This window comes from Mustelus asterias, chromosome 5, assembly GCF_964213995.1.
Source record: "Mustelus asterias chromosome 5, sMusAst1.hap1.1, whole genome shotgun sequence".
NCBI classification, from domain to species: domain Eukaryota; kingdom Metazoa; phylum Chordata; class Chondrichthyes; order Carcharhiniformes; family Triakidae; genus Mustelus; species Mustelus asterias.
The window spans coordinates 56275771-56300820 of NC_135805.1; the positions used below are offsets into that span (position 1 = coordinate 56275771).

Genomic DNA, 25050 nt, shown 5'->3' on the forward strand with positions numbered 1-25050 from the left:
TTGGCTTTGTTTCTCTCCACATGTTGACAGCATTTACTGTTTTTATTCCAGATCTCCAACATCTGCAGTATTTTGTTTTTATTTCCTACGCAGATGTCCTATCTGGAAGAGTCCAATCAACCCTTTGAGTCTGCCTAGTTGCTAACTGGTTGATCTGTAGTTCAACTCCATTTGCTCTCCTCTGCTGCGTATCCCTGGTAATCTTTCAACCTCAGTCTCTAGCTGCTTGCATGGGCCACACTGCACATCTGCTCAGTTCCCTCGATCTCTGAAATATCATCCTGTAGTTATTATAGCTTTTTGTATGAGGCTGATATGATTGATTGCCACAGGATGAACAAATCATGGGAATGCCATGGGAAGACACATCCCCATGTATGATTCTATTCTTGTAGATGCTGATCAATTTTACATTGACAGCTTGGTAGCCCTTGGACACCTTGCAAACCTCCTGCAGCACATTGTAGAAGAACATTGTGCAATCTGTACAGAACTGGATTTTATCATTCCTCTTTGTATTGCCAATGATCTTTAATTTGCTGCAGCTTTGGAGTGAACATGTTTTTTAAAGCAGGTGTAATGGGAGATTAGGCAGTTGTGTGCCATCTGCTTCTCTTCAAGCAATGTTCTGATTATGCTCAACTCATCAAAAACTCATTGTTTAGCCGTGGCTTTGTACGATGCATCATACAATGTCCTCCACTCACTGCACTACAAGAAGTAAGCTGTGCAAAAATGATATAGCAGTTTGCTGCCTAGGACTTTCAAACATGTCACATTCACAGCATTTTGAGGAAGTTCTGTAACAATGTGATTGAACTAATAGAAGTAGCTGGGAACATTTGATATGGTGGTTGGTGCGCATATGATTCTGGTAATTATTTCTGGAAAGCACAGATTGATGTCTTCAATCAAGTCTTTATCACCTTCAATTGGGGGAGGTGATAGCCTAGTGGTATTATTGCTAGACTATTAATCCAAAAACTCAGCTGATATTCTGGGGACCCAAGTTCGAATCCCGTAGATGGTGGAGTTTGAATTCAATGAAAAAACTCTGGAATTAAGAAACTACTGATGTCATGAAACCATTGTCGATTGTCGGAAAAACCGATCTGGTTCATTAATGTCCTTTAAGGAAGGAAATCTACCGTCCTTATCTGGTCTGGCCTAGATTTGACTCCAGAGTCACAGCAATGTGCTTGACTCTCAAATGCTCTCAGGCAACTAGGGACGGGCGATAAATGCTGGCCAACCAGCGACACCCATGTCCCACGAATAAATACAATTAGATGCCAGTCTTTTGATTAAGCTTATGGTCAGGATATTTCATGCTTGTGTGGCTGGTGAGAAACTACGTTAGTGTTAAACAGTTCAAGCTCAAATACATCTAATCATACAAAGGAAACTATTGTTATTGAACTTCCTGGCATCTTTGGAGTTAATGAGACCAGCATTTTGCAGCATTTTTGCCAACTGCACACACTAAAATTGTTCATGTCTCTGAGTGTTGTAGTAGCCATATTATTGAGCTCAGTTTGGAATTCATGATAAGGAAAAGAGATGGAAGATTTGCTTGATTTGAAGTTAGTGGAAGAAATCTATAGTGGCCTTAGAGTCTTTTGGCAAAAAGTAGTCAGCTTCAGTAGTTAGCTTGGAAGAGCTATACAGAAGCTTTATAAACAGACAGGGAAAAATCGGTCTATGTATGTCCAAAGCCAGCACAAGAAGCTGAAGAGTCCGCAACCTCCAGACCTTTAAAGAAAATTTGAAGATACTTAGCCAAAAGCAAATTGAAGGATCCCCATAATTGGTATCCCAAGGATTAGTATGTATACTCTGCCAAAAGCTGGGTCCTTGGCTCATTGTCTGCTAATTCTTCATCCTGAACTATTTTCTTGTCAGTTTTTGTCAGTAGTGATTTTCCATTGCCTTCTTAGGGACAGGGCAAGGCAAGTCCCAAGTCTACCTCAGCTGGAACCGGAATTGACCCCAAAATGTTGGCATTAGTGTGAACCATATGCTAGCCATCTAGCCAACTGGTCCCCTACAGCTGGAATGCTAAGAAGAATTAAAGTAAATTCTGGAGTGCTGTGGGTTGGTCCTAAGAAAAGTGAATGAACCTTCAAGGTTCTTATAATGTATAAGGGAATTCTTGTTGGGAAGCCAAAAGTAAAATTGAGTTCACAGAGTAATTATAAACTATAATGATAAGTTAATAGTGCTTACTTTGTTTAATTCCTTTTGCAGAATAAAATTTGATTTTTGTTTAAAAACATGAAATCTTGTGTAGTTCTGTCAGTTAATTACAATTGTTTGATTTCTTCTTTAAACATGGGCGGCATGGTGGTACAGTGGTTAGCACTGCTGCCTCACAGCACCAGGGACCCAGGTTCGATTCTGGCCTCGGGTCACTGTCTGTGTGGAGTTTGCACGTTTTCCCCATGTCTGCGTGGGTTTCCTCCCACAGTCCAAAGATGTGTGAGTTAGGTTGATTGGCCATGCTAAATTTTCCCCTTAGTGTCAGGGGGACTAGCTGGGGTAAATGCATGGGGTTATGGAGGTAGGGTCTGGCCTCCTTCTGCACTGTAGGATTCTATGGTTCTATTAATGGTTCCTAACAGAATCACAACACCATGAACACAATATATAGCTCCTGATGTCGCTCTTTACACTTTTCTTGTAGCTGTCTTGTTGCAGACACCTTATTGGCTGTTCATGGTTGGTCTCATAACTGCAGAGTGATTCTGGGAAGGCATCCTGTACAAGGCTGTCTAGTCAGTGATCTAATAGGATCCTTGTAAGGACCATTTCTGTGATTGAAAGAACTTTAATTAGTTCCATATTCATTTTTGAATATGTTAACATCCGTGATGTTCTGTGGAACTTTTTCTGATTCCAGATACTCTTGAAGATGGTTGTAAGTTTGTACAGGCTCTGAACTAATACACTTCCAAATCTGGAATGTCGTCTGGGCCAGGGATTTTGTCTTGTTTGGTTGATTTGATTGCCCTTATCACCTCTTCATTGGAAGGACAGGCTGTCTTTCTCAGGCAACAGCTCAATTTGATGCGGAGAATCTGCTGAGATGTGGAGTCTCCATTGTGGAGTTCGACAAATGCTCATATCATCTTTCCATTATACCTGCCTCATCAGTGATTAGCTTATTCCCATCAGTTAACACAGCAGCAAAACCTTTGGTGGGTGGGCCATGTACTGTTTTCCGTACATTGTTAAAAACTCCAATCATGTTTCTCAACAAGATGTTGCAGTTCATCAGCTTTTGCATTCCACCAGTCATTCTGCATTTCCCTTAAAGCATGCTGGAACTTGCGTGATGGGCCAAATGGTCTCCCTCCCTGATTCTATGATCATCTGACTAGCAGCATAAGAAAATGTATATTTATACCAGTTAAGTAACCATTGGTCCTGATAATCTCCCAATTCTCATTAATACCTGCATTATAAAAATAGCCAGATTTGTAGATTGTGAGAAACTTCAGTAAGTCAGGTTTTGCCACAACTACTTCAGATTCAATAGGCTTAGTTCAAACATGGACAAGAGTTGAACACCAGAGGTGAGGTGAGAGTGACTGCCCTTAAAATCAAGGCAACATTTGACCAATCATGGCATCAAGGAAACCTAGTGAAATTGAAATCAATGGGAATCAGGGAAAACTATGCTGTCAGGAGTCATACCCAGCACAAAGGAAGGTGGTTGTGGTGGAAGTGTGGCTATTCTCTGATAATTGCACAGTGTCCATGCACAACTTCTTAGATAATGTAGCAGCCTGTGCCCACATGCAGCAAGTCCTTGGCAACACTCAGGCTTGGGTTGATAATTGGTAAGTTACATTCATACCACACAGCTGCCAGGCAATAATGATCTCCAACAAGATAGTCGGTATAAGTATCACCCTTGACATTCAAAGTCATTACCATCACTGAATCCCCTATCATCAGCATGCTGGTGAGGTTACCATTAATTAGAAACTTAACTGGACGAGCCATATAAATATTGTGACTACAAGGGCGGGTCAAAGGCTGGGTATTTTGTGGCGAGTAACTCACCTCCTGACTCCCCGAAGCTGTTCTACCATCAACAAAGCACAAATCAGAAGTCTGATGAAATGCTCTCCACTTGCCTGGCTGGATGAATACAGCTCCAGCAACACAGAAAAAGCTTACTACCATCCTGGATAAAGCATCCCACATGATTGGAACTCAGTCTACCACCTTAAACAGTCACTCCCTCCATCACTGACACACTGTGGCAGCTCTGTGTACCATCTACAAGATGCACTGCACCAATTCACCAAGATTCCTTCGACAGAACCTTCCAACCCGCCTAAAGGCCCTAGAAGAACGAGGGCAGTAGATATATGAGAACACCACCACCTTCAAGTTTCCCTCCAAGCCACACACTATCCCAACTTGGAAATATATCGCCGTTCCTTCATTGTCACTGGGTCACAATCCTGGAACTTCCTCCCTAACAGCGGCCTTTTGGTTAAGATCAAGTATCAGGTCAAGCCCTAGATGGGGTGCAATGTCTTGCCAGCTTAGATCTTGTTTGTCTCTTTTGTTTGGGGACCGTGAGTTGGATTCAATTGGATTTTGAGTTTGGTTTCTGGACCAAACAAGGGATGGACTTGGGTTTGCCCAGTCCACTCTGAACATTGGCCATGTAACTTTAAGGAGGGAGTATTTCTTTTTAAATACAGTACTGTGGCTGTATTGACACCACATGGACTGCAGCGGTTCAAGAAGGCAGCTCACCACCACCTTCTCAAGACCAATTTAGGATGGGCAATAAATGCTGGCTTAGCCAGTGACACACCAGCTCTCCTGAAAGGAAGAGAGAAAAAGCTCATGCCCTCAACATCAGCTGAAGATCTACAAAGGTCAATAAATATGACATTCCCAAACTATGGTATCATAAATGGGCTGCACTGTTGTGAGGATTGGAGTTTTCCGGTTAATATGAGAATATGATTTCGGTGTTAATGCAATTGATGTCTTCAGAGGATTAATGTGACATGCAATGACATCACTGAACAGCTGAAAAAAAAACCCAGGAAGACAAAGGCAAGCGGGCAGGAGCAGGAGCAATATGTTGCGTGTTTTGCACAGATACATAAGCGGCATCGCATGTTTGCTTCTTCGGCAACATATATCGGCATGACATCATTCCAATTCCCCGATCATCTGCAATAGTTTCATATTTAGAGAGCGCAGTCACTCGGAGTCGATCCGGCGGAATATCGAAGCATGTACTGGGGTGTTGGTTTTGCACCGTCCAGATCATGCGTGGTTGATCTGAGCAGGAATCAAAGCTTTTCCCTGGGACTGTGCGGTTCTGACGAGCACTACTCCTTTTATGGATACATAATCACCTTTCCTTTGCAGGATTACTGTAACATCATGTCAGGGCTGGGAGCAGAGTCATGGTGGAAGAAAACGCTGTGTCTGACCGGAGGAGCCCTGCTGGCAGCTGCTGCATATCTCTTACACGAATTGCTAGCAATCAGGTAACAAAACAGCTCACCCATCTATTCTTTGAAGCTTACAAGCACAGACTGGGCACCAGGGCAGCTAACTATCATAGACAAGTGGCATTGGCCGTGAGTCAGGAGAAAGGCATTGTGCAGAATGAATCGCAGATCCTGTAAAATGAAAATACCTGGAAGTGAAAGGAATAAACCCAATCCGTGCACGTATATATTTTGTTCAGATTGAAACTGGGCCAGCTCGGTTGATATAAATCGGGTCAGGCTCGCGAGCCCGCCTAGTTTTATTAATGTAGACATTCATTATATGTACAATTGAATGCATTAATACGATTTAGTTGTGTTCTTGAATCATCAGTACAGAATGCCTTAAACACCCCTTGTGTAATTGGACATTTCCTCATGTATTTTACCGTGTATTAACAGATTCTGTTAATTTGATGCAGCTCAGGGTTTAAGGACCGATTTACTTCACTTAGCAGATTCAATATTTTTTCAAAATTTCATAGCCCAAAAATTTAACTACACGCATAATCTAATCTATATGCGTACACTGGATGTATGTGTGACATTTCTGTGCTCTCTATGTATAGATAATATACGCATATGCATCATATACACGCAAACTTCACCTGGTTTCTTTATAGGTTACAATAATTAGATAACTAATTTCTCATCAACTCACAGATTAATATGGTTTCCATAATACAATGTGATATTCAGGAAAGTCTGTTCAAATGTAATCCAGTTGCATTAATATCCCATAATCGGATTATTCAAATGTTATTAAAAAGGGAAACCTCGAAGAAAGTTTGGATTACTTATTTAACCCGCTATAACTTGGCTATTTTGACAAACACCACAGACTGAATAATAGACTGTTCATCAGTTAACCTGCCTTTTCATAGACATTAGTTATAAATAAGACTTGATTTCCAGGAAACAACATGTACCCCAAAAATCACAATAAATAAATTAAAGCCTTTGCAACCTAATCAAAATGCTTTGTTGTGGATATTGTGCCATGTGCATAAACAAGAAATGAAAGGAGTTATTGCTGTCAGATAAAATGACAGGTTCCAATGTGGGCCCTAACCTTTGTTTAAAAAATAATTTTAGTCCTTTCTTAGAGTTACAAAGTCAGTGTCCAGTGTGGACTGGGCAAGCCCTTAATCCATCTCCTTGCTTGGTCCAAAAACAATTCAAATTCAAATTGAATCCAATTCATGGTCCCCACAAGAGAGATGCACTAGACTCAAACTGATGAGAACAGGCAGTACACCTGATCCCAAGTGACGCTTGATCTTAGCCAAAAGGCCAGGGTCCCTAACCTTTACAGAAGGAGGCTGCCAGTGTTTCTGTGTGTTTCTGTGCATTGGGGGAGTTGGGTCTTTTTGTTACCTCAAGCTGCACATGCACGTTATCAGCAGTGGGACTGTTATCTAGGGGTGATCAGATTAGGTTTGTACTACCTAGGCTAAGTGACACAAGTATTTAACTAAACATTTACAATAAAGGTCTTTCTTTGATATTTATCCTACTTTATTTTCATAGTGCTGAAAGTTGTTCTGGGTAACAACCTGGAAGTTGGAAAATACACTCAGTAAAAGTGGAGAAGTCATTATATTTTAGGTGTTCCACATTCAGTTAAAAAAAAAACTGAGGGCACAATCTTACAAAAAAAATTCTAAGTGCCAAATGGAAGAGATTAGCACTTTTTTTCGGCGAGCTGCGAGTCGCAATCTTATGGCACTTTGTGCAAAGAAAGACCAGGATATGATTCTTGCCAGCAGAGTGGTGGTGGTTGGGGAGGTGGGGGGCGGGGGGGGGGGGGGGGGGCGGGGTGGGGGGGAGAGGCGGGGGTTGGTGGAGGGAGAGTGCAGAGCCAGAGCTCGCTGAAACCGGCTGCTGAGCTGGAGTGCCATTACACAGGCGCCCCCTTCCGCCAATTGACCCCTGTGCCTGTCTACCAGCCTCCACCAACCCCATGGACATCGCTACAATGCCCCCCCCCCTACTTTCCTCCCCATCTACAGAGTTCCCCTTCCCTCTCTGATCATCCCTGTCAGCAGAAGAGGCCAAAATTAGAGGAGTACAGATATCTTGTGAGGCTGGAGATCACATCGATATGTCAAAGGTTCAGAGCCCCAGAGGGATTTGAAAACGTTGATGAGAATTTTAAGTCAAGATGTTGCTTGACCAGAAGCCAATGTGCGTCAGCCAGCAAAAGGGTGATAGGGTGAAAGAGACCTGTTGCGAGTTAAGACATGGACAGCAGAGTTCTAGATGATCTCCTCAAGGTTATGGAGGGTAGAATGTGGGAGACCAGCCAAGACTGTATTTGATAGTCAGGATTCGAGGTAATGAAGGCATGAGCGGAACTAAAACAGAAAAAACTCAGCTGGTGTGACAGCATCTGTGAAGAGAGAATAGAGCCAAGGTTGAGAGTCAGGATGACCCTTTGTCAGACCTGACTCAAAACATTTGTTCTATTCCCTCTCCACAGATGCTGTCAGACCTGCTGAGTTTTTCCAGAATTTTCTGTTTTTGTTTCAGATTCCAGTACCCGCAGTATTTTGCCTTTATCTTAAGACATGAATGGAGGTTTCAGCAGCAGAAGAGCTAAAGTCCGGTGATGTTACTGAGGTGGAAATAGGTGGTATTAGTGATTGTACATATATGAGATCAGAAGCTAATCTCAGGATCAAACTGGTAAACAGACTGGCTTTATCTCAGATTGTTGTTTAGTTATTTATTAGTGTCATAAGTAGGCTGACATTAAAGTAAAAGTTTATTAGTCACAAGTAAGGCTTACATTAACACTGCAATGAAGTTAGTGAAAATCCCCTAGTCGCCACACTCCAGCACCTGTTTAGTTAGACTGAGGGAGAATTTAGCATGACCAATGCACCTTACACATCTTTGGACTGTGGGAGGAAACTGGAACATCGGGAGGAAACCTACGCAGACACGAGGAGAATGTGTAGACTCCGCACAGAGAGTGACCCAAGCCAGGAGTCGAACCCGGGTCCCCAGCGCTGTGAGGCAGTTTTGCTAGCCACTGTGCCAATCAGGCTGAGGAATGGAGTTGATAGTTAAGGAATGTAGCTTGGAGCGGGATCTGAAAACAATGCAAGTCAGTTAAAGTTCAAAGTTGTAAATGCATTTCATATGGGAGCTGTATTATTTACAATGTTCATTGTGTGGATGATAATTGTTGGCATTTTCAAAAAAAAAAATTGTATTTCTATAGCATCATTCACAAGTTCAGGGCATCAAAAATACTTCACAGCCCATAAAGTACTTTCTGAAATGTTCTCATTGGTATACTGTAAGGAAGTACAAAGGTAGAAAACAGAAAAACAATTCTCGGAGTCATGCTGAAGGGAATGGAGTGGATGAACATAACCACAGAACTTAACTTTCTACACAATTTACATAAAGTCATTTCAAAATGTACAAATATGTACTCCAATTTTTAACTGGGTTACTAAGGCAATAACAAATTACAAACTTCTTTTCCCAATGTTGTGCCATGTACAAAGCAGATTGTTGTTCTTAAACATCACAAAGCTAGAAGAATATAGAATTGAGACACAGGGCCCAATTTTACCGTTGCGTGGGCGCGAAAACATGGTAATGTCAGGTGTGAGGCCATTAACGCGATCCACGCCCGCGTCCGCACAGGCCACTTTACCGAGACCCGGGAATGTCCGCGATCCAATTCGTGCCCGAAATGGGTGCAACGGCGATTTAAATGCATTTGCATGCATTTAAATTGAATTAATGAACTGCCTGCCCAACTTTATCAGCATTTCCCCCTTTACCACTGCGTTCGCCAATCCAGAATCGTGCCGAAATGGACATGCTGAATAAAAGTCTCTTTTGGACGCTCCAGCTGCTGAAGAGGCGAGTTCAGAGCTTCCAACGGTTCTCTGACTCAGATCAGTGGTGGTGGGGAGGGGGAGGCGGGTCAGACCATTCTTTGGTGGGGGGGGAGGGAGGGAGGAGGAAGGCCCGATCGTTATCTGGTTGTTGGGTGGGGGGGGGGGGGAGGGAGGGAAGCGGGCCAGATCATTCTCTGGTGGGGGGGTGGGGAGGTAGGAGGAGGCGGGTCAGATGTATCTCTGAGGGGAGGGGGGAGGGGAGTGAGGCCAGATCATTCTCTGCAGAGGGGGAGGAGTGAGGCCAGATCATTCTCAGGGGGGGAGGGGAGTGATTCCCAGATTGTTCTCGAGGTTGGGGGGGGGAGGAGAGAGGTGGTGTATCTCCAGTGAAGGAGAGGGGGGAGGCCCGATTGCTCACTGGTTGGGGGGGGGGGCAGATGCATCTCTGGTGTGGGGAGCAGGGGGGTCCACTGCCACTCTGCGGGCGATTGATGGGGTGGAAGGGGGAAGGGGGTCACGATCGGTCTGGGTAGCGGGGTGGGGTGGGTGGATAAGGGGGACAGTGATGTCTGTGGGGGCCATCACTCCCTGGCCGCTTTCTCCGCTTTTTTGCGGCCTGGGAGCGATCAGACAGCGGCGCGCTTTTTCAAATTTTTTTCTAACTGCCCATGCGCAGTTCAGAGTTCTGATCGCTTTGGGTGCACTAAGCCCCGCCCACAGCGCGATTCAGACTTGTGATTTTTTTTCAGCCTAAGTGCGTATGGGGGCACCTGAAAGCAGATTTCCAAGTCGGATCTGAATTGTGCCCAGATTCAACACTTAGAACCAAAATGGTAAAATCAGGCCCACAGTGGCCCCAAACAATTCTCTATTAGAGCATTTGCCATTTGAAAATATTTGCACAGGTCATATAATAAGTGTTGATCTGAATAATGAAATCGTCCAAAGAATCAAAATGCTGATTAATATTTAAATTCTGGATTTGCCATTCTTTAAACCTCCCTCATATTCGGACATTATGGCTGAGCAAGTTGGCTCTTCCAGAAGATAAAAAAACTCTCATCTATAATAAGCTTTTTGGAAGATCTATGGATCTTCACTTAATCTTTGGTACTGCCTGTGACACTGGAAGCCAAGACATGGAATACAGCAAGTATGGTGCGTTAATCTACCGTTTCAGTTCATTTCAGGCCTCGAGGCTACTCATCTGGTGACGAAACTGTTACACTAATCAACCTCTTCACCAGTGTAAATATACAAATTATATAAGGCATTGGGATTCTTTTGATTTGTATTCCCATTACTGTCAGCGTAATCCCCAAGCAGAAGAAAAAGCCTGATCTTTCTTGTCAGAAGTAGATTGGTCCATTGGAAGTGACCCATTTAAAAATGCTTATTGCCTGGACAACTTTCTTTCATTTCTCACACTAACCTAGATTATCCTTCCTCTGCCCTGCAAATAATGCTGCCAGCATCCCCACCACATGTAAGGGATAGTGAGGAAGTATGGGGCCAGTAACTAGGCCGATTTCCAAACCTTTTGTCCTGTTGATCTTTGCTACCTGTTCACCAGAGGGCTGGTTTTGTCATACACGTTAATGATTCAATATTTATCTGTGAATGTATTGAAGTGTTAACAGCAGTGATCTTTCAGTAAGTAACTTTTTTTTCTTTCAGAAAGGAGCAAAAACTTGATTCAAAAGATGCAATTATTCTGCATCAGTTCTCACGACCCGAATGTGAGGTACCTAGCCTGTCTCCTTTTTGCCTGAAGATGGAAACGTATCTTCGAATGGCAGACTTGCCATACCAGGTTGCTAAAATTTCTGCTCCTGTATTATTTATTATTGGTCACAATATATATGTTGCTTATTTGAGCTTTTCCAAGCTCCGCACAATTTAAAGACTATTTATGTGGTCAGTCTTTCTCTTGGTAGTCACCGAGATCAGATTTTTGTAATGGATGGAAGAGGTGCTCAATGCCTTTTGATTTGAACCCAAGATCCCAGAGCCATTTCTGTGGCTTAGCACCTGCCATTAGTCTGTTGTTGGCAGTAAGAACTACAGCTTTTATATTAGCAAAGCATTTGACCATGTAAAGTAGCAGCAGTAGTGAGAAATGTTTAAGAACAATTATTTTTAAAACATACCGCATAGTTTTGTACATTTAAAATTAAGAAAGTCTTAATTTTTTAATTTAATTCATTCTGTGCTATAATTTAAATGAAAGGAAGGAGAGTTTCTAGCCAAAGTTGTATGGATACATAAATAGATGTTTGTAATATTTATTTAAGTGATGGACTGGTAGTTGTGCACCAGGTATTTTGTGACTCATGGTTCATGGCCAAATTATACGACATTACCTGGGATACCATTTTTCGGAGCAGCATGCCAAGACAATTCTCTGCATGTTTATAGTTAAGTGGATATGTAGAGTGCTGCTCAATGTTGATCAAAATACCCTTCATTGCTGAAACAAAAAACATATTTTCATTGACTGCCATCAAATACTATATTTGTAGCAGAATAGAAACCAGAGATCCAAGGCATCCTTCCCTCTTCAGTGGCTTCATTAATCTTTTCATTGAGAAGTCAAGGTGAAGGCCACTGTGCCAAGCTTGAAAAGAGGGAAGCAGAAGATTAGTTTAGGGAGTAGGTGACTAGGTTTTAAAAATATGGGATGGAAAGACAGGAAGGTGAGGCAAGGAATGAATTTACGTAGGAGACTGTGTCTTGATATACACATATCTAGGTTGCAGAGAGGATATGTGTAATACGTTATGAAGCAAAACATATTGGAGATCTGGGCTCCACCTTCCTCCATGGCTGCCTTCACGGGTTTACAACCTGTGTGTTCCCTTTGCCCATATCCTATTCATCACCAGAAACACTTACTCTATGTTAGCAACATTGTCTCTCTTTTCCCCATAGATGCTCTGTTGCTAAATGCCTTAGCCATACTTTGTTCCCAAGGACTTAATGGGCCCAATTTTACCATCGCGTTGCACCTGTTTTCAGGCGTGAAAACTTGGTAAAGTTGGGCGTGAGGCAAGTAGCACGATCCGTGCCCGCATCCGCGCCGGTTCCCCCTTTATTAAGGCCCGAAAATGGCTGCAATCACCCCCACTGATCACAGGTAGTGTGGCAAGGGACCCACCTTCCTCCCCCCCACCCTCCCACAGATCTGAAGCAGAGAGCCGTCAGACACTAGGCACTTATCTTCTCACTAATCCTCACTGATGGAGCGCCCGAATCGGACTTATATGGAGCATGTCTGTTTCACGCTGAAATCCGGATGGGCGAACGCAGTGGTAAAGGGGGAAGTGCTGGTAAAGTTGGGCGTGCAGCCCATTAAGTCAATTTAAATGCATACAAATGCATTTAAATGGCCGTTGCGCCTGTTTCGGGCACAATCCCGATCGTGGCCATTTTTGGCCTTGGTAAACAGACGCTGAGACAGGCCCGGATTGTGCTACTCGTCTCATGCCCAACTTTACCAAGTTTTCACACCTGAAAACGGGCGCACCGTGATGGTTAAATGGGGTCCTTAGAATCAAAATGCTAAAAAAGGGCCCAATTTCTCCAACACCCTCCCCATTGACCTCCAGGATTCCATTTATTCAAAGCACATGTTACCCATCTTTAGCTCAAAATTCTGGTGCCCACCATTCCTGTCTTACTGGTGTTATAATCACGTGAGAGGGATCGAAAATTACTCCATATACCGCCCTGATCTGGTCATAACCAGGATGAAGGCGTTAATTCAGTGTGTGTGCTTAACTCTCAACATGTTGATTGCAAAAAAAAACTAGTCCAGCAAGCTAGCATAACATCAATAAATGTGCAGTTATCTACTTCAGATGGGGAAACAGTATTATTAAAATGGTGATAGATTGGGAAATATTGACACGTAAAGGAACCTGGGTGGCCTAGTATACCAGTCACAAATAGGCATGCAGGTACAACAAGCAGTTAGGAAAGTAAATGGTGTATTGACATTCATTGCAAGAGTGCTTGAGTACAGGAGCAAGGATGTCTTACTGCCTCTGCACAAGGTCTTGATGAGACCACACCTCGGGTACTGTTTGCAGCTTTTGTCCCCTGGTCTAAGAAAGAATATACTCGCTGTGGAGAGATTGCAGCCAAGGACTGATTCCTGGGATGACAGGATTGTCATATGAGGAAGGATTTGATCGACTAAGCCTGTATTCATCTGAATTTAGAAGAATGAGAGGGGATCTAACTGAACTGTAAGAAATTCTGACAGGGCTGGACAGACTGGATGCGGGGATGTTGTTTCCTCTGGCTGGGGGGGTCTAGAATAAGGGGCACAATGTCATGATATAGAACGGCCATTTAGGACTGAGATGAGGAGAAAGATTTTTACATAGAGGGTGGTGAACTTGTGGAACTTTCTACCACAGAAAGCTGTGGCGACCAAATCACTGAATATATTTAAGAAGGAACTAGATAGATTTCGAGACTCTAATGGCATCGTAGGGTATGGAGAAAGCATTGGAAGATGGTGTTGAGGTAGAGGATCAGAAATCACCATGTTGAATGGTAGAGCAGGCACAAAAGGCCAAATGGTCTACTCCTGCTCCTATATTCTATGTTTCTAAGTTCCTTGAGTTTAAGACACGGGGTTAGTTTTTATTGAGCTAAGAATCCACCCAGGTAAAAATATAAAAATATTCCAAAAGGTAAACTCAGGCCCAATCACAGCACACACACCCACACACAAGCAAAGTCAAAGATGTTTGCACCTGAGCTTCCTTTTGATGGAAACTCTCTATCCCTGTATTGGATTTAAAGCTGTCATAAAGATGAGTGCCGGAATTCTACCACCTCGCCCACCCGAGGCCAACAGAGACTGCTGTACTGCGAGCCTCGCCCGCCCCGATTCTGGATGGGTGTGCCGGTCAAATTCCGGCCAAGGTCTTGAACTTGGGAGAGAAGAGAAGGACTTTTGCCGTCCCCTCGGAAACTTTCTTCCAAACTTCTACTTAGTAGCTTATTGTAATTAAAGTGATTTCAAAAATGGTTATCCAATTCAAATGACCTCTCTCTCCCCAGAATGATTTCAGAAGTTATTTACTTAGCTCGTGTCTGGACAGACTGTGGCTATCGTTTTATGGCTAAGGGGATTAGATTATGTAATGTCACAGTTATTAACTTCTGAATCATCCATTTTCCATCTTGATGAGATAGAGCAAACACTTTCCATATAGTTATTGTACTGATAGACTTTCTGTCCTTGGATGAGAGGTAGCTTCCTAGAAATGCAAATGTGAAGCCCAGTACAGTTTCAGTCAATCCTTTGATGTAGTTCTTGACAGCAGCATGGTGAAATTCCAGAGGAGGATGTCTGGGCTTGTCTAAATTGTATCCCACATTGGAACCTTCCAGAAAGCTGGTCAACTTTAAAGTAGATGTCAGGTGACTTGTGGCAGCCATCATTGTCTTTGCATGCTTTTTAAAAGTTCCTTTTAAAGCAGTTCAATATGTGTTTGATCAGCTGATGAAATTAAAGATTGATATCACAAATGCACATGTCACATCATCATGACACTAGCTGCTCCTGAAATGCACAAAATTCAAAATCCTAAACCTTGATCACAAACCCTTTATATTTTTGTCCCATCTTGGCTCTACAGAATTGACATGTATGAATTCCATGCATCAACACTGATGGCAAATCTTGCAGCCATCTCAAATATCTTGCCTTTGATGCCCCAGACCTCTCCTTAAATTCTGCCTTGCTATTTCTCTTCATCTTTTAAAAATCTCCTCAAAACACTTATTATTATTAAGGCGTTTGATAAGGTCCCCCATGGTCGGCTTATGATGAAAGTAAGGAGGTGTGGGATAGAGGGAAAGTTGGCAGATTGGATAGGTAACTGGCTATCTGATCGAAGACAGAGGGTGGTGGTGGATGGAAAATTTTCGGATTGGAGGCAGGTTGCTAGCGGAGTGCCGCAGGGATCAGTGCTTGGTCCTCTGCTCTTTGTGATTTTTATTAATGACTTAGAGGAGGGGGCTGAAGGGTGGATCAGTAAATTTGCTGATGACACCAAGATTGGTGGAGTAGTGGATGAGGTGGAGGGCTGTTGTCGGCTGCAAAGAGACATAGATAGGATGCAAAGCTGGGCTGAAAAATAGCAAATGGAGTTTAACCCTGATAAATGTGAGGTGATTCATTTTGGTAGGACTAATTTAAATGTGGATTACAGGGTCAAAGGTAGGGTTCTGAAGACTGTGGAGGAACAGAGAGATCTTGGGGTCCATATCCACAGATCTCTAAAGGTTGCCACTCAAGTGGATAGAGCTGTGAAGAAGGCCTATAGTGTGTTAGCTTTTATTAACAGGGGGTTGGAGTTTAAGAGCCGTGGGGTTATGCTGCAACTGTACAGGACCTTGGTGAGACCACATTTGGAATATTGTGTGCAGTTCTGGTCACCTCACTATAAGAAGGATGTGGAAGTGCTGGAAAGAGTGCAGAGGAGATTTATCAGGATGCTGCCTGGTTTGGAGGGTAGGTCTTATGAGGAAAGGTTGAGGGAGCTTGGGCTGTTCTCTCTGGAGCGGAGGAGGCTGAGGGGAGACTTAATAGAGGTTTAAATAAAATGATGAAGGGGATAGATAGAGTGAACGTTCAAAGACTATTTCCTCGGGTGGATGGAGCTATTACAAGGGGGCATAACTATAGGGTTCGTGGTGGGAGATACAGGAAGGATATCAGAGGTAGGTTCTTTACGCAGAGAGTGGTTGAGGTGTGGAATGGACTGCCCGCAGTGATAGTGGAGTCAGACACTTTAGGAACATTTAAGCTGTTATTGGATAGGCAGGATGATAGGGAGTGGGATAGCTTGATCTTCGTTTCAGATAAAGCTCGGCACAACATTGTGGGCCGAAGGGCCTGTTCTGTGCTGTACTGTTCTATGTTCTATGTTCTATTCTAAGTGTTGGATGGACTTGAAATTCAGAGTGTTTCCGATCCAACTTTTAGACCCTTTCTCAGGCGCCCCCATACGCACTCTGCCTGAAAAAAATATCAGCGATTCTGAATCGTGCTGCAGAAGCCTGTGGGCGGGGCATAAAGCGCCCAAAATCCTTCAGCTCCGTTTGGCGCCTCCAATTGCGCATGTGCAGAAAAAAAATGATAGTATGCGGTTCCCCTACCACATCGCTCCCAGGCCGAATAATGCCTCCCCCTGGCCCCCACAGACATTGCGCTATCCCCACAACATTTCTGATCCCCTTATACCCCCCACACTCCCGCCACCCAGACTGATCGTGGGCCCCTTCCCCCCCTACTGATCTCAGGCAGAGTGGCATCGGATCCTCCTTCCCCCACACTGATCATAGGCAGAGTGGCAGCAGACCAACCCTTTCCCCTCACTGATCTCAGACAGAGTGGCAGCGGACCTCCCCTTTCTCCTCACTGATCTCAGGCAGAGTGGCAGCGGACTCAACCCGCCCCCCCCCCTCCTCCCATTTGATCTCGAGCAGAGAGCCGTCGGACGCTCGGAAATTACCTTCTCACTAACTGGAGCACCCGAATCAGACTTTTGTAGAACATGTCTGTTTCGCGCCGATTCTGGATGGGCGAATGCGGTGGTAAAGGGGGAAACGTTGGTAAAATTTGGCGTGCAGCCCACAAATGCATTTAAATGGCCGTCATGCCCATTTCAGGTGCGGCCCCGATCGTGGCCATTTTCAGACCTTGGTAAAGGGGGAACTGGCGCAGCCTCATACCCGACTTTACCAAGTTTGTGCTCCTGAAAACAGGCGCAACTTGATCTAAAATCGGGGCCAGCATGTTGTTTATGTTAGGGACCAGATTAGAAACTCCAAGGTATTTTATAAAGTTAGCCTAGAGCCCAACTATTTTTGATTTTGGCATTAGTGTGAACATAATATGTTTCACTCCAGGTGTGATTCTATTGACCCACTGGGAAGTTTTTATGAAAACAAACTTAATTAACAATACAGTTTGACGATAACAAAAAGAATTAGCATAACTTTTAACAATTGAAATACTTAAACATGGCCTAATTCCTAACTGCTAGATATCGCTATTAGTTCCAATTTAAGCAATATTCCCCATAGACATAAACTTCTCTTCAGAATCAGTTAGCAAAAATACACAGACTTACATGAGTTGTTAGGCGTCAAGCCCTTTAACACCCCTGGACAGAGATACAGAGAAACACATGTCTTCTGACTCTCAGACAACAGTCTCCAGTAAGAGACCTGACTTCACACAGCAGAACTCCTGAGATTGGTGGGGGCGGGGGGGGGGGGGGGGGGAGAGAGAAAACACCTCTTGTCTTTTGTACACTTCTGGAGAGAGATACCTCTTTTCGACCAGGTTTCATACTTTAATTTCCAAAGAGAGAGAGAGAGAAAGAGCTGCTGCTCTATTCAAATTTAAACAGCAACTGCCTGCTTGTCTCTTTGTAAGCCTAGCTCCACCCATTCACATGACTCTTCTTGTCAATCTACTTCATTAAACCCAACTCTGAATCCCCAGAGGACAGCCCTAAACATAACAAAACTGCATTAGCTCAGATTAAAACAAACACTCCAATAATTAGGAGCAATTATTCTTCTGTGTGCTCACCATGTGGGCTGCAGACAATCAACACCATAGTTGGAGCTGCAATATAAAATAGTCCCTTCACAAGAAACATGACACGACTAGATTTCTTAAAGGCACAGTATTGTCACATTTGAAACAAAGTTTGATCTAGTGACAAGCCTTTGCTATGTTCCTATGAGATCAGTGAAAACCTACAGTAATTACAGGGGATTCCTTTTTCCAAAATGGTCTGAAAAATTTCTTATGAATGTATTAATGTATTTGTGAATACTATCACCCTCAGTAAACTTTCAAATCAATTATTGTGTGAAAGTTTATGTTACATTCTTTTTGCTTGCTACTGAAATTGCATCAGTATGAAGGGTGCACAAATACAGCACCAGCAGTTCTATCGCCAAAATAAACCCGAATTGTGTAGACAATTCACGTGTCCTTTTTTAAATATGTTTATTGAAAATTTTCTTATAATTTACATAGCAAACAAACACAGATAGAGATCCACCCAGTACTCGCGTGTACACTCCAACACAACTGGGCACAGGGCTCCCTGTGGCCAGGGGACAAGCCCCTGGTACCCCGGCACCCACCCCACCCAAGTCCTGGTAATGACGGTAATAATATCAAAACAAAAAGTCAGAGGAACGCCGCTGGGGAACCAACTGAGCGCCCAAACAGCCTAGGCTATAAACTAGTGAGCGGAGAGAATAAAGAGAGTGAGAGGAAAAAGAGAAAAGTTCTCGTGTTGGTCCCCACACCTCGGCGGGGTGGGCGGGTGTTCTCAGGTAAAGGGCCAGCAACCGGGGGAAGGGGGGGTTCTGTGGGAGCACCCGGGGTCCTGGGGCCATCGGGTATCTACTCACCCGGCTCCCACTGCAGCATCCCAACATGCACTAGAAATGGTTGCCAGGTCCTTTAGAACCTAGCAGTGGACTCATGTAGTGTGCACCTCATCTTCTCCAATGTAATGGTATCTACCACCTCCTTCACCCACTGTATCTCGGGGGTGCTCCTGATTTACACCGAAACAGAATTAGTCGTCTTGCCAGGAGTGTAGTGAAAGCTACAAAATCCGCTTGGAATTTCGACAGCGGCGGATTTAAATACACGACCCCAAACAGGGCAGCCTGAGGATGATGCACTTATGTCCCGATCTAGCGTTGCCACAATCATCCCAAATATCGATGTCCAGTAGTTATACAGTGATGGGCAAGCTCAGAACATATGTAAGAGGGTGGTGGGAGCTTGCCGGCACCGTTCACAAATGGGGCTTGTGTCTGGGTACATTCTAGAGAGTCTAACCCTACTTAGATATGCTCTGTGAAGGAGTTTACATTGTATCACACCCAGCTTGGCACATATTGAGGAGGAGTGTACTCGATGCAGCACCATGTCCCAATCCTCCTCCGAGAACTCCTCCCCCAGAACTTGTTCCCATAAAGATTTAACCACTGATAGAGAGTTTTGTTGGGACAGAATTTGAGAATAAAGAACAGAAATGATACCACGCATAGTAATAGAAGGCACTAAGAAGATGTCAATGGAGGCACGAGTTGGGAGCATCGGAAATTGAGGGTCGGCCCGGCGCACAAAGTCTCGAATTTGCAATATCTGAAAAAGTGCGTTGCAGGTAAAGCAAACTTATCCACCACCTGCTGGAATGACGCAAACACGCCGTCCACATACAAAACAGATGGAGGAAAAAATGTTAAGCCGATACTGGGAAGGCGAGCGACCAGACCTGAAACCCAAAGTAGCGTCTAAATTGCGTCCAAATTCTAAGAGTTGACTTGACAAGTGCACTCCAAGTATACTGGGTGGAGGGAAAATTTACCGGGGAACATATTAAGGCAGCCAGGGAAGACGGAGCACAGGAGGAGGATTCTAACTGCAGCCAATAAGGAATCTCCTGTTGCCTCTCTCTCTGCACCCAACACACTATCGCTCTCATATTGGCTGCCCAATAATAAAATAGAAAATTGGGCAATCCCATACCCCCCTCCCGTTTAGGGCTTTACAAGACTGTCCTCCGCATTCTTGGGTTTTTCCTATTCCAGACAAAACTTTAGGTGAGCTGATCAAGTCTGTGAAAAAAGGATTTGGGGATGAACTACCGGGATGCACTGAAAGAGATATAAAAACTTAGGTAGTATGTTCATCTTCACCGCATTGATACGGCCCGCTAACGATAATGGGAGGATGGACCAACGTTTGAGGTCCTGTTCTATCCACCTCATGAGTGGAGCAAAGTTAGCTCCAAAGAGCCCACTAAATTTGCTAGTCACTTGCACTCCCAAGTAAGTAAACTGACTAGTGACAATCTTGAAAGGCAGGGTGTGGAATGGGAGGCTATGAGCTGCTGCATTCAAAGGAAGGAGCTTTGAGTTACAAGTTAAGCTTGTACCCTGAAATACAACCAAACCTCTCTAGTATAGATAAGACTTCGGGAATTGAGTTGGACGGGTTGCCGACATACAATAGTAGATCGTCCACATACAGCGATACTCTCCACGCGATTCCCTCCCAATCAATCCCCACCACTCATTTGCTGTTGCGAAAAGCCGCAGCAAAAGGTTCAATAGCAATGGCAAATATCAGTGGGGAGGGCGGCATCCTTGCCTAGTGTCCCGGGACAAAGGGAAACAAGCTGAATGCACATCATTTGTCTGGACCGAGGCTAGAGGGGCAGAGTACAGTATTTTGATCCAGGAGATGAGCTTTGGGCCGAACCCGAACCTCCCGGGAGCATAAAATAAATAACCCCATTCCACCCGATCAGACGCTTTTTCAGCGTCCAGCGAGATTAACATCTTTGGTAGTTTGGAAGTGGCAGGCACATACATAATGTTAAACAGCTGCCGAATATTTGAGTACATATGTCTATTTTTAATGAACTCAGTCTGGTCAGGCGAGATGAGAGAGGGCAGAATGTCCTCCAAGCGAATGGCCAGAATCTTAGAGATCAGTTTGAGATCCACATTCAGCAATGAGATCTGTCTATAAGCTGCAGATTTATGAGTCCTTATTCTTTTTAAGGATAAGCAAAATTGTCGCTTGCCTCAAAGTCTGCGGGAGAGAGCGGTTCTCATATGATCCATTGATCAAGCGCAGTAGCAGGGGAGCCAACCTATCCATAAATGTTTTGTAGAATTCGATGAGGTATCCATCTGGTCCCGGACATTTTCTACTCGGCATAGTTCTGGCCGCCCTCACAATTTCTTCAATGTCGATTGGTTTCTCCAGTGCTGCGGCCTCTCCCTTGTCCACCACGGGGAGATTCAGTGCCCCAAAGAACTCCTGAAAGTCCGCCTCATTGGTGGCAGTCTCTGAGCTATTGAGGGTTGAGTAAAAGTCCCTAAACAGTTCATTTATTCGCTTGTATCAGTAGAGACCCCATTCGGAGTCTGCATTTGTGGTATTAGACTTGTGGCGGAGAATTGGCGCAGCTGATGAGCTAGTAGCTTGCTTGCCTTGTCCCCATGCTCATAGTGTGTCTACTTAGATTTGAACAGCATCTCTTCCGCTTGACAGGAGGACAAGGTCTCAAACTCCGCCTGTAGTAGTAAACATTCCTTATATCCCTCTGGGAACGGGCATCAACTTGGGCGATACACCCCAGCAATTCCGATAACCTCCTCCTCTCCGCTCCGCCTCGTGCACTGACTAAGATATGATCTGGCCCCTTAAATAAGCCTTCAATCCCTCCCATAAGGTAGCTGCTGAGACTCTCGGAGCACCATTAAACTCTAAGACATCATCGATCTGGGTTAACAGAAATCTTATAAATTCGTCATCAGAGAGCAGACAAGTATTAAATCGCCAAGGCGTACGGGGGCCCACCCTCCTCCCCTCTACCAAGTCCATTGTCAAGGGAGCATGGTCCGAGATTACAATGGTTTCATAGGAGCATGAGCGCACAGCCGGGAGCAACTTATTATCTATCAAAAAAGTAATCTATGGGTGAATACGTTCGGTGGACAGGTGAAAAAAAAAATTCTCTACTAGTGGGATTAAGGAACCTCCATGGGTCCGACATCACGTATTCTGTGAGAAATGAATTAATAATTTCTGCCGACTTGGAAGATACAGCGGTCCTGGAGGAGGAGCGGTCCAGGGCAGGATTCAACCAACAGTTGAAATCTCCGCCCAGTATCAACCGATGTGAATTCAAATCTGGAAATAGTGTGAAAAACAATCGGAAAAAGTTTTCACGGTCCTAGTTTGGGGCATACACATTGGCTAACAGCAGGGGCGTCCCATATAATTTACCCGTGACAATGACGTATTGGCCATTTGAGTCAGAAATGACATTGGTTACTACCAAGGGTAAGGAGTTGTGGATGAGGATTGCCCCCCCTCCCCCCCCCGCCCCCCACACCTTGGTGTGAAAAGTTGAGCGAAAGCATTGACCCCCCCCACCCCCGATCCTTTACGGAGCCTAAAATAGTCCACTGGCCTGACATGGGTCTCTTGGAAGAATGCAGTCAGGGTACCCATTTGTTGAAGATATTGAAATATCTTACCGCGCTTAACCGGATGATTTAATCCCCTGACATTCCAGCTGGTGAACTTGATCCCTCTGAGGTCAGAGCGCAAGGGCCTCCTAACCAGCATCCCATCTTCCTAACAGTAGCCTGGTATCCCTCCTCACTGGGGAGTCTCCCCACAACCGCTGACATCGGCAGACGCCACACCCAGGGCCCCACCCTCGCCACCGGCTGCGGGGAACCAACCACGAGAAAGAGAGAGTGGCTTGAAAGATGCCAAACCACACCCATAAAGAAAAGAAGATATAACAAAGACACAAAAACACCCACACAGACCAACCCCCAACACAGCGCCCCCCCCCGCCCCCGCACGCACCCTCCCAAACAGGGCGCCTGTGCCTCCAATACCTCCTTATCACGGTGCCTTCACAGCACTCCGCATGGGACACAATCTCCACCTCCATTCCCATCGCGGTCACAGGCGCTATAACCTGAAAAGGTCTGTAGAAATACCAAACACTTAACACTTAACCTAACAGTCGCAAAACCCATTACCCTTTCCTGGCCGACAATTTGATCCGGGTATAGCATGCAGGTTCATAAAAAACAAATATCAGTTTACATCCAACGTGCGGTCACCCGATTCAAAAGTCTGCTCCACAAATTTCATCGCCGTCGCTGGATCCATGAACTTGTGCTCGGTTCCATTGTTGACAGTAATCCTCACACAGGCTGGAAAGCGAAGCCCAAACCTGACCCCAGGACAGTCACGCAGAAGTCGTTTGACATCAGTGAAAGCCGCCCTTCTCCTTGCCACCGCCGGGGTAAAATCTGGAAATGTCAGCAGCTTATTTTCCTGGCACCTCAGAGTGGTGCCTGTGCTGCCTGCCACAGGATTCTGTCTTGTGCTGAGGCGTAATGTACTCATGCAATAATGAGCTGAGGAGCTTCTCCTGGTCTGGGCTTTGCCTGTAACACTCTGTGTGCGCGATCCAGAAGCGGCTCATCCTCAAGTTCCAGCACATTCTTCAATAGCCGGGCGACAAAGTCTGTGATATTTGGGCCCTCGATTCCCTCCGGAAGGCCTATCAGACGGATGTTATTTTGCCTTTGGCGACCTTCCATCTCATCATATTTCTCCCTTCGGGACTTAACCTCCAATGTCAAATGAGTAACTTGGCTCCTCAGCTCGGAGATAGTGTTTCCATTAAATGCCTCTGAGTCCTCAAGCTCCTTCAAGCGGTTTTCACAGGCGGCGGTGACACCTTGGAGAGATTTAACAGATGATCCGAGCTCCTCTCTCAGCTCCTCTATCTTGGGCCTCAACTCAGTGGCCCACCCGTCCAACTTACTGTCCAATCTTTGCATGGCCTCCATAATAGCTTCCTTCCCCTGCCCTTTCGCTCAGCATGCTCTGTTCAGGGTTCCCTCCAGGAGAGTGTGGTGGGGATCCCACTTCTGTCCCTGTGGTCCCACTCTTTGATTTTGCTTTGCCTCCTGCCATTTTGCCAGTGCCAGCACCCGTGGGCTTACCCATTTCCTCCAGCCTGGAGCATTGTTTCTTGGTCCATGTATCAAGCTGTCTCGCTGTTCGATCTACCAGAGTTCTTACATGGATTGCTTTTCATCTTACTTCACCCGTAACTGGGCGAACAGAAGCAGCAAAGTGTTCCCAGACGAGCTGCACGTTGCAACTCTTCTCCCTCACTTTAATTCACCCTTGGTTGGGTGAAAAAAGAAACAGCAGTGTATCCAGGTTGATCTGACAGTTACAGTTTTTATGACACAGGAGTTCTTCCCTGGGCTGCCCCCCCCCCCCCCCCCCAACCCTAAACCAATTCACACTTGACTGAGTGAAAAAACTACAAGGTGGTTCCAGGCTGCACTGCAAGTTCCAACATGCCCCTCATAGAGCTCTAACTGCAAAAAAAACAATTCAAAAGTAGAAATAGCAGCTTGCAATTTGCAGCAGGACCTCAGTGGCTGCTGCTTCCCACTCTAATTCACCCTTTCTTGGGTGAAAGAAGAACAGAAAGTTTGAGCTGAGATCCACAGCCCCTCCCCCGCTGAGCATACACAATAAATTCCAACCGGCAGGAAGGAATCTAAAAATAAGCCTTTCCAGCTGGACTTTTGAAGTTCTTTCTTTGCAACTGCATTCCAGGTATGTTTAAAGCTTGCTTGATGTACATTAACCTCTCTCCAGACCTCAACAAACAGCCGGATTTCAAGAAGGATCTTGCCACCTGTGGATCATGCTTCCTCTCACACCAGCGCCATCTTTGATTCCCCCAGTTCAGGCGCCTTAATCCCATTCGAGGCAACGAATGCTAGAGACAAGGGTATGTTGGGGAGATCCATCAGGTAATGGTTCCCTCAAATCCCATGGCTCTTGAACAGAGGAGTATGCTCATTTCATCTGATACAGCCTCTGAACAGTTGGGACCAATAGTGAGATGGTGAGCTTTGGTTCCTGTTCTCTATATTGGGCAAGTCAGACTAAAGGCTTCTCATTTTCCTTGCATGTCAAAATGCAATTTGTTAACACGAAGGACACTGGGAATCTG

The 25050-nt window shown here is 44.8% G+C and overlaps 1 protein-coding gene across 2 annotated transcripts in view; it reads left to right on the forward strand.

The window, feature by feature from the left end:
- Positions 1 to 5075: 5075 nt before the first annotated feature.
- faxcb (failed axon connections homolog, metaxin like GST domain containing b) overlaps positions 5076 to 25050 on the forward strand; it is a 91012-nt gene continuing 71037 nt past the window's right edge. Inside the window, exons 1-2 of one of the 2 annotated variants that reach the window (XM_078213674.1) lie at positions 5076 to 5528; positions 11072 to 11207. In XM_078213674.1, the coding sequence (XP_078069800.1) occupies positions 5269 to 5528; positions 11072 to 11207 (396 nt within the window). In that variant the 5' untranslated portion in view covers positions 5076 to 5268. The remainder of the gene's footprint in view (positions 5529 to 11071; positions 11208 to 25050) is intronic. The other variant, XM_078213675.1, reaches the window with a different exon arrangement.